Source organism: Brassica oleracea, chromosome C5 (genome assembly GCF_000695525.1).
Source record: "Brassica oleracea var. oleracea cultivar TO1000 chromosome C5, BOL, whole genome shotgun sequence".
Taxonomy (NCBI): Eukaryota; Viridiplantae; Streptophyta; class Magnoliopsida; order Brassicales; family Brassicaceae; genus Brassica; species Brassica oleracea.
This window is the reverse complement of record NC_027752.1, coordinates 9275201-9283876: the sequence shown is the minus strand read 5'-3', so window position 1 is coordinate 9283876 and position 8676 is coordinate 9275201. Positions and strand designations below refer to the sequence as shown.

At 35.6% G+C, this 8676-nt stretch overlaps 2 protein-coding genes across 2 annotated transcripts; both read left to right on the top strand.

Annotated features, from left to right (window-relative positions):
• Nucleotides 1-3952: 3952 nt before the first annotated feature.
• LOC106344048 (probable myosin-binding protein 5) lies at nt 3953-5829 on the top strand. Its single transcript, XM_013783431.1, has 2 exons — nt 3953-5451; nt 5527-5829. The coding sequence occupies exons 1-2, from the start codon at nt 4086-4088 to the stop codon at nt 5724-5726; spliced, it is 1566 nt and encodes a 521-aa protein (XP_013638885.1). The 5' UTR covers nt 3953-4085; the 3' UTR covers nt 5727-5829.
• Nucleotides 5830-6255: 426 nt separating this feature from the next.
• Nucleotides 6256-7077, top strand: LOC106344049 (germin-like protein subfamily T member 2). The gene has a single exon (XM_013783432.1). It carries the CDS (start codon nt 6347-6349, stop codon nt 6989-6991), a length of 645 nt encoding a protein of 214 aa, XP_013638886.1. The 5' UTR covers nt 6256-6346; the 3' UTR covers nt 6992-7077.
• The last annotated feature ends 1599 nt before the right edge of the window (nt 7078-8676 follow it).

Below are 8676 nucleotides of genomic sequence, written 5' to 3'. Positions count from 1 at the left end.
TTTTATGTCATTTAGCATCCTTGATCTTGATCAATTATAAACTTTATAATTATTTTTAATATCTATATGTCATATAACAAGGTCACTTTGGTGACTATCATATTATATACATATAAACTTAAAATATCTAAGGGAAAACTACTTAAATTGTGTTAATATTTCATAACACAATTATTTGATCATTAAAATGCAGCGGAAGCATTTTTTTTTTTTTTACTATTTATTTTAATTTAATAAAATAACAACTTTCTTAATTCAAATATGCATTTACTTTGATAAATGATTTCTGCTTATGCATACTAGACAGAATTACTTAACAGTCATGCGTATGCTATCAAATGTTAATAAATAACAGAAAGCACTCTTTCATGCATGCAACAATACGTAACGGTTTAATTATGAATCTACTCTCAATCATGAATGACTTAATTAATAATCCAGATATTTTTCAGCGCATGATGCCAAACGTTAATATTATGAGTGCAATTCCTTTACGGTTATTACCGAAAATGTAAACTTCATGAATTAACAATATTCCAGATTTACTTTTTTTTTAACACTGAGTTTTTATATCAAAATAAAATAGTTAGAGAGTGAAGAAGAAACCCTCCACAAATGGAGAATCCAACAAAGAACTAACTCTATAACTCTATAGAAAGGATTGAAAAAATATAAAAAGTAAAAGCTATAAAGTAGCATCAGTAGATACCATAAACAATAGCTTCGCAATAAAGACCAAGAAAACAAAAACTCCTCCCAACCACGAGCCAGCGGACGTGGAAACACAGGAGACTGATTTCTTCATGAGGCCAAGCACCACACACCTCTAGGGTTTTCGTCGCAGCCGTCAACCCCGTTTTGCTCTGACGGCCGCCTCGTCTCGCGGTCGTCGGAGGCGCTTCCTCCCTTCTCTTTATCATTTTTCTTCTCTTTTTGGTGGCCTCTGTTGTCTTTTCGGTGAGATAGAAGATCTGCTTCGCTTAGATCTGTGATGGTGAAAGTGTGTGGTGGACAGTGGGGTCAGGTATTGACTATTCTATTGTATTTTCCGGTGGTAACGTTCGAGTGGCAGGGTGTGGTTAACATCACGTTTCTGTAGTTCAGCCATAGAGTGGAGAAAGTGTGCTTATGAGGACTAGTTTATTTTGGGTTTGGTGGCAACGGTTCAGTCATGGTGTTGATCATAGCTTACCGCAAGTTCAAGTCCTTGGCTGAGTTTCTCCAGCTCTAGTCCAATGGTTTGGAGCTTTGGCTCATGTTTTATGTAAATCTTGGGAAGTCGCAATATGGACTTCTTACTCTTTATCGAAATGGAAGCGAATGGTTCTTAGTGTTATTTCTTAGTATAGAGATGATTCCAGATTTACTTAATCATGCATTTTACGTTAGTTAGTTCTAAACATTTACGAACCGACGCTACTTTCTAATGCATTCCAGAATTTTAACGCAACGGCAATCAAGAACATACGCTTGATCCAATTACGGTGTCGTTAGACACGGCTTATGAACACACATTAAAATGGTTTGATCCGTACATGTTCATAAACGCATGAAGGTAGATAAAATTTTTTTTTTTTTTTACAAACTTCATGCACGCACTTGGTTTGTTTCGTAACTTCCGTTAACATTTAACACAAAACAAATTTCCAGATGAATTAATCTAATCTACATAGGCTCTGATACCACATGTTAATCTATTTCAAGACCAAGACCTAATTTAGATTTGACTTAATTCAATCCTAACATGATTCTAAAGAAGGTAGGAACACTAACCTTGATCCATGCTTGGATGCAATCCCACCAATTGATGTTCTCCTCTTTAACCTTCTTTCTTTGGTGGTTTCCTTGATGGACAAGAAACCCCAAACCTTCCTTTAATCTCTCCTTCAATAATCAGTATTTTTTTTGTGTATCTTTTAGAAAGACTCTCTTCTTACGTGAAGAAGAAAATGAGTGTTGTGTTTTATATTAGTCAAAGAGACATGAGTCTTAACCAACACAACTCTCTAAGACTTCATCACAACCATTCGTTATATTAACGGTACCACAACGTATGTATACTGATATATATATTAATAATGGTAATGTATTCCATTATCATTACCTTTAACATATATATATGATTATGAGATTAAAGACATATTTAAACATAAGGTAAAGTAGGAGGGTTATCAATACACCCGGATTCTAATTCTTAATCGAAACCGATCTATCACGGTATCGTCTTTTATATTAGAATCTAAAACAATATATATACTGATATATATATTAATAATGGTAATGTATTCCATTATCATTACCTTTAACATATATATATGATTATGAGATTAAAGACATATTTAAACATAAGGTAAAGTAGGAGGGTTATCAATACACCCGGATTCTAATTCTTAATCGAAACCGATCTATCACGGTATCGTCTTTTATATTAGAATCTAAAACAATATATATACTGATATATATATTAATAATGGTAATGTATTCCATTATCATTACCTTTAACATATATATATGATTATGAGATTAAAGACATATTTAAACATAAGGTAAAGTAGGAGGGTTATCAATACACCCGGATTCTAATTCTTAATCGAAACCGATCTATCACGGTATCGTCTTTTATATTAGAATCTAAAACAATAATATGAACTTAAACTTTATATTAAACTAATAGATACATAGGTCATATAGAATATAAAATATTCTTACAGAACTGTGATTAGGGTTCTTCATCATCCATATTCGTATTGTTGTTTGTAAAAACTCTGTTCTATGTATTTTGTTTTTGGTATGTAAGTTAAAAACAAGTCTTGATTCTCAAGTGGCTCATCTCAATCAATGGCTGGTGATTCGTGAGGTGTTTTAATGCTTTTTCTATATCTTATCTTTTGTAGATAAGCTAAAATGAATGTTGTTTCAAAAAAAAAAAAAAAAAACAACTAAAATGAATGTATGTGGTTCATTACCTTTAATGAATTGATAAAAGTATAAGGTTGCCAGTTTCATGAGCCATTTTTATTTTTTGAACCCTTTCCCTAGATGGTGATAATTAAGAGTAATTAAGCATATATGTACAGGACAATTCTCCTAAATAGACAATTTTCAAGTTTTGGTCACAAAAATAGATCACAAGGAGGAAAATGACCAAAATATTTTATTTAATAGATAAAAGTACCTTAAGGCCATCAATATCGCGGGATATTCATGGGGTTCTTAACAACCTTTATGGTGCGGGCCCCACCAATTAATTAAGAAACATGTTATAAAAACCACCAAATAAGGATCGACTTTCGGTGGTTTCTTGGACTGTTTGCGGGCCCCACTGACACGCGGCGACCCGCGATTGGTTCCTTTTTTTTATTTTTATTTTTTATCCTTTTTAATCAGATAAAACAAAAATTTTTTTTAAGAAACCAAAAGGGGTTTTGAGGGTTAATCATGCTATAATACCCTAGATATATATAAAAATAAAAAAAATAAAAAAATTATAGTTTTAGATTATATGTTTTCAAATTCGAACTTTTTTATAAAAAAAAAAATTTTGAAATTTTTTTTCAAATTTTGTTTTTTCAAATTTTTAATATTTATTTTTTATTTTATAAAGTTTTAAACCTCAATCTCAAATCCTCACCCTTTAACTCTAAACCCTAAGGTTTGGATTAGTTAACCGTAGAGATATAAATGTATATTTACCTCTTTAATTAAACATTTTTATCATTTTGATCCTTAGAGTCTATATTTGTGGAAAAAAAAATTAGTGCTATCTTAGGGTATTTCTGAAAAATCCCATTAATGGATACTATCTCTGAAAAATCCAAAAAGCAGAAATATTACTCCATTATTATCTGCGGTTAACCGTTATTTCAGGTATTTTTGGCCTTCAACCTTAAAAATTCAAATTCTATTTCCAATAATAGAATACTAAATAATAAATGTCATAAACCTCTGTTTTGTCTTTTCTTCTTCTTCTGCCACCATCATCTCAATCTTCATGTGTGGCCTTTTAAGATCATCTTCTCTATTCTTGCTCCTCTTTCATTTTTCTCTGTGATTGATTGATTCTATCTTTTTTGCAATCACAAACAATGTCTAACCGTTCATTCAAGAACTTCATAGAAGAAGAACTTGGAACATTCCCACACTTGTTCATCTACGCTATCCTTGAATGGATCATCATCATCCTCCTCTTCATCGACGGCCTCCTCGCGTTCTTCTCCAACCAATTCGCCAGGTTCTTCAACCTCATAACCCCTTGCCTCCTCTGCACTAGGCTTGACCATGCTCTCGTCAAAACAAACCCTGACTTCTATTACAACGACTCCATCTGCGACTCCCACAAGAGGAACATCTCTTCTCTAGCTTACTGTCATGTCCACAAGAAACTCTCCGAGATCAAACACATGTGCGAAGGGTGTCTCCTCTCTTTCGCAACCGAGAAAGAATCAGATGTTGATACCTACAAGTCTCTTATTGGTATCTTGCATAAGGATCTCGAGCTTCTTATCGATGAACGTGAGCTTCAGCTAGCGTTTCCGGTTGCGGGTTCGAAGAAGGACGAAAACTTTCACAGAACTAACAATAGGTTGCAGAAGCAGCAAAATTGTTCTTGCTGTGGAGAGTTCTTGAAGATCAAAACGGAGAAACCGAAGAATAATAACAATCAATCTTTCTTTGCTGGTCCTAGTCCTTCTCCTAGAGTTTCATTCAACCAAAGAACTTTGGACTTGTCTCAAATCAAATACTCAGAACTACCTGAGGGGGAAGATTCTGTTAACAATAAAGGTGCCTTGGGGGACACGGTTGATGATAGAACACCAAGTTTTGTAAAAGGAGGGAACAACAATAGGTTCTTTGGGATACCTCTCTCTGATTCAGCTCTGAACAGTCCAAGATGGTCTGTGAGATCTATGAAGAAGTCTCTCATCGATCAAAATGGCGCGGAGAGCGAAGTATTAGATGGAGATTCAATACTTCATCATTTAAAGAGGCAGGTTAGATTGGACCGCAAGTCATTGATGGATTTGTATATGGAGTTAGATGAAGAGAGGAGTGCTTCAGCTGTTGCGGCAAACAACGCGATGGCTATGATCACGAGGCTACAAGCGGAGAAAGCTGCGGTTCAAATGGAGGCATTGCAGTATCAGAGAATGATGGATGAGCAAGCGGAGTATGATCAAGAGGCTTTGCAGTCTATGAATGGTTTGTTGGTTAAGAGAGAAGAGGATATGAAAGAGCTTGAAGCTGAAATTGAAGCTTATAGATTGAGATACGGATTGTTGAGAGAAGAAGAAGTCGGCCAAGGAAGAGAGCCAGAAGAGTTTCTTGATGAAACTAAACCGGTCTTGGATTTGCCGGTTTGTTCTTCAAATGGTGAAGAAGACTTGGAACACAAGCAAGATTCAGCTGAGGAGCCTAAAGCCAACAATGATGGGATCATAGAGGAAGAAAGAGGTAAAAGATTGATCGGTTATATGTTCTTTTTAAAAAAAAAAAATTGAGGTTGAATCTTGTATGTTTTTGTTACAGAAGATGGAAGCAGAAAAGCTGTGTTAGTGAAGGAGATTACAGAGATTACAGAGAGACTGAGTGCTATTGAATCAAAAGGTGAATTGTTGCAGCAAATTTCAGAAGTTTTAGATGTTAGTGAAGGAGAAGCAATCCTATATCAGATATCTCAAAATCTGCATATGCTTCGTAGTTTCATCGAAATGCCATCAGAATCATGAAATCTTTTTTTACTTGCTTTCTTCTATCATCAGAAGAAATACAAAACAACGTCCTTGTATCAAAATCTGTATACTGAAATTATATATTACAGCAAAGCTTTTCTCTGCCTTTTTTGTTTCTTACTTCAATTGGTTGAATCTTTCTGAGAATTGATTCTGAAACTTTAACCCTGACGCCGGTTAATTGTTTTTACTATTTTAAATATGTTTTAACCCAATTTGCTCTTTTTTTAATGAAAATGTCACTTGAACAAACTCATAGAGACTCTTGACCTGACCAAAATGTTAATTAAACATAACATGTTTAGATTCTTACCAACTAATTCGTTTTAACCAATGAATTTCAGTTGAGTACTAAAAACTTCTCTGGACTTTTCCTCTTTAACTTAAAGACATTAGCTCAATCTTGAAACCATAATGTATTTTATGAATAAGCAGAGAAGACAAAGATTGTTTTAGCCCTTAAATTTGAAATATTCTTACAACACAATCAATTAAAAACTTTAGAAAGCAGACTTAAAAAAGAGAACAAGTCAAAAGAGATTTTTACCAAAAGACCGAGAATAAACACTATATATTACAAAACAGAGGAGGCTCTGTTTCCATCATCCTCAATAGCAATGGCTTCTCTTTTCACATCTTTCCTTCTAACGCTCTGTCTCTTCGTGATCCCATCACTCTCATCTGACCCTGACCCTTTACAAGACTTCTGCGTTGGAGATCTCAGAGCTTCTCCTTCCATCAACGGCTTCCCATGCAAATCATCAGTCTCAGCATCTGACTTCTTCTTCTCCGGTTTAGGCGGTCCTCTAAACACCTCAAACCCTAACGGCGTAGCCATTTCCCCCGCTAACGTCTTAACGTTTCCGGGTCTGAACACTCTAGGAGTTTCCATGAACAACGTTGAGTTCGCTCCTGGAGGTGTGAACCCTCCTCACTCGCACCCGCGTGCAAGCGAAGCGGGAGTTGTGATCGAAGGTTCGGTCTTTGTAGGGTTCTTGACAACGAACAACAGTTTGTTCTCGAAGGTTATCAATGCTGGAGAGATGTTTGTTGTCCCTAGAGGATTGGTCCATTTCCAATGGAACGTTGGTAAAGGTAAAGCGCGTTTGATAACCGCTTTTAACAGTCAGCTTCCAGGAGCAGTGGTTCTGCCTAGCACTTTGTTTGGTTCAGTGCCTGAGATTCCAAACGCGGTTTTAACCAAAACGTTTAGGACGGATGATGCAACTGTGAACAATCTCAAGTCCAAGTTTGCTGTTTGAGTCTTTTGATTTATGTTTTCTGAAAACGATATTTCTCAATTGATTCTATAGCAATAATCTGATATGCTAATGTAATAATAATAAGTACGAATAATAAAAAAAAAAAATAATTAAACATTAATAAGATTCATCTATTTCTAGTTTCTCTTCTCTATTATAATCTTTCTTGTGAAGATCTTCATTTCAGCCGTTGACATTAATTCAGAGAACTCATGCCTTAACAAGTTGTCTGTTTCTTTGAGATTGTATTTTTGAATCTCTTAAACTAAAACTCTTGAGGCTAAGTAAATAGTTCTGTTTCCCTGAATAAATCTATTTTGAAAATGAGTCTTAACAGTCAGAGACTCATGTTTATGATCAAACCTTTCTCAATTCAATTTGTAATAATAATTTTTTTTTTTTTAAATCAAAGATTTGCAGGAAGCACTTGTTTCGGGTTTTTAGATTATTTCTTTATTTAGCAGTTTGAGGAGAGGAAGAGAGATAACTATAAATAGAAAGGATTCTCCAAATAGCTAGAAAATAGTACTAAGAACAACTCTTTTTCTTTATATATAATGGATTCAACAAACCCATTGCTCAAAGAGTACTCTAATTCGATCTGAGATTGAGTTGGTGTATTAGCTATATTAGCTTGCACCTGCAACTCGTTACCGAAAAAGTTGTCTAGTTCTTGATCAAGATGATTCTGTCGAATTTCATGGAATGGAAGGTTTCTTGGTCAAGAAGAAACTCAGACCAGGTGAAGTTAACCTCTGAACTCTCTTGAGCTATGGTTGAACAAGCTGAGGAGAATAATGGAGGAGATGAATTAGAAGAAGACAAAGAGTCATACATAAAGTTAGAGACGGGCTTGACTTGGTTTGATGACTCGGTCATTGTGGGAACCGGAATTCACACCGTCGATTTTAATGAATAAGTATGGAGGAAAACCAAGAAAACCCAATTTTCGCCGAAGGTCCGAATTCTCTGCGTAATCACTTTTAGAACGTAAAAAGATAGATAGCAAGATAAAGAAAAATAGTCGCTCGGAAACGTTTTATTAATGAAATAGTATGAATACAGGACTTCTCCGAGAGGAGTAGAGATATGCTAACTAGACAAAAGCAGAACAGAAAGGCGGCAAAACGTTCTAAGCCTTCCCTTGCTAGTCTAACCACCTAAGTTCTAAGTTCCCTAAGCTAGCAGGAGTTCTCTAAGTCTAAATTCTCGGATCCCTTTTCTTCTGCTCCAGCTCTCCTTATATAGTTGTTTTAGGTCGGTGGCTCATTTACTCTTTTGTCTTTGGGCCCAAATTTATCTCTTTTGGGAATATTCTATTTTCGTCGATCTTTGTAGCTATCCTCGAATCTTGATATTTATCTTCGGAAACTTAACGTTTATCCTACTTCTGTGAGTTAGGATAAACCGTCATAACTTCCATTGGGCTCGGGTCCCTTCTAAATCGTAGATTGGCCTCTAGACACGTTTAGATCCTCTCGGGCCGTTTTTAGGCCTTCGAGCTTTTCTACGATTTTAGTCGTAAAACTTCGAGAGTAACTACGATCGAGACGAAACGAGAGGTATATGATCCAAAAGTCGGATATCACCGCCCATGGGCGAGGTGACCGTGGTGCTGGTCGTCCTCGCCCATGGGCGAGGTGACCTTGGTGATGGTCGTCCCATGGGCGAGGTGACCTCGGTGA

Excerpts from the sequence above, each read along its gene's own strand:
- LOC106344049 (XM_013783432.1), top strand. The coding sequence starts at position 6,347 with ATGGCTTCTCTTTTCACATCTTTCCTTCTAACGCTCTGTCTCTTCGTG.
- LOC106344048 (XM_013783431.1), top strand. The coding sequence starts at position 4,086 with ATGTCTAACCGTTCATTCAAGAACTTCATAGAAGAAGAACTTGGAACA. Across the intron at positions 5,452-5,526 it reads GATCATAGAGGAAGAAAGAG|AAGATGGAAGCAGAAAAGCT; the intron begins GTAAAAGATTGA and ends TTTTTGTTACAG.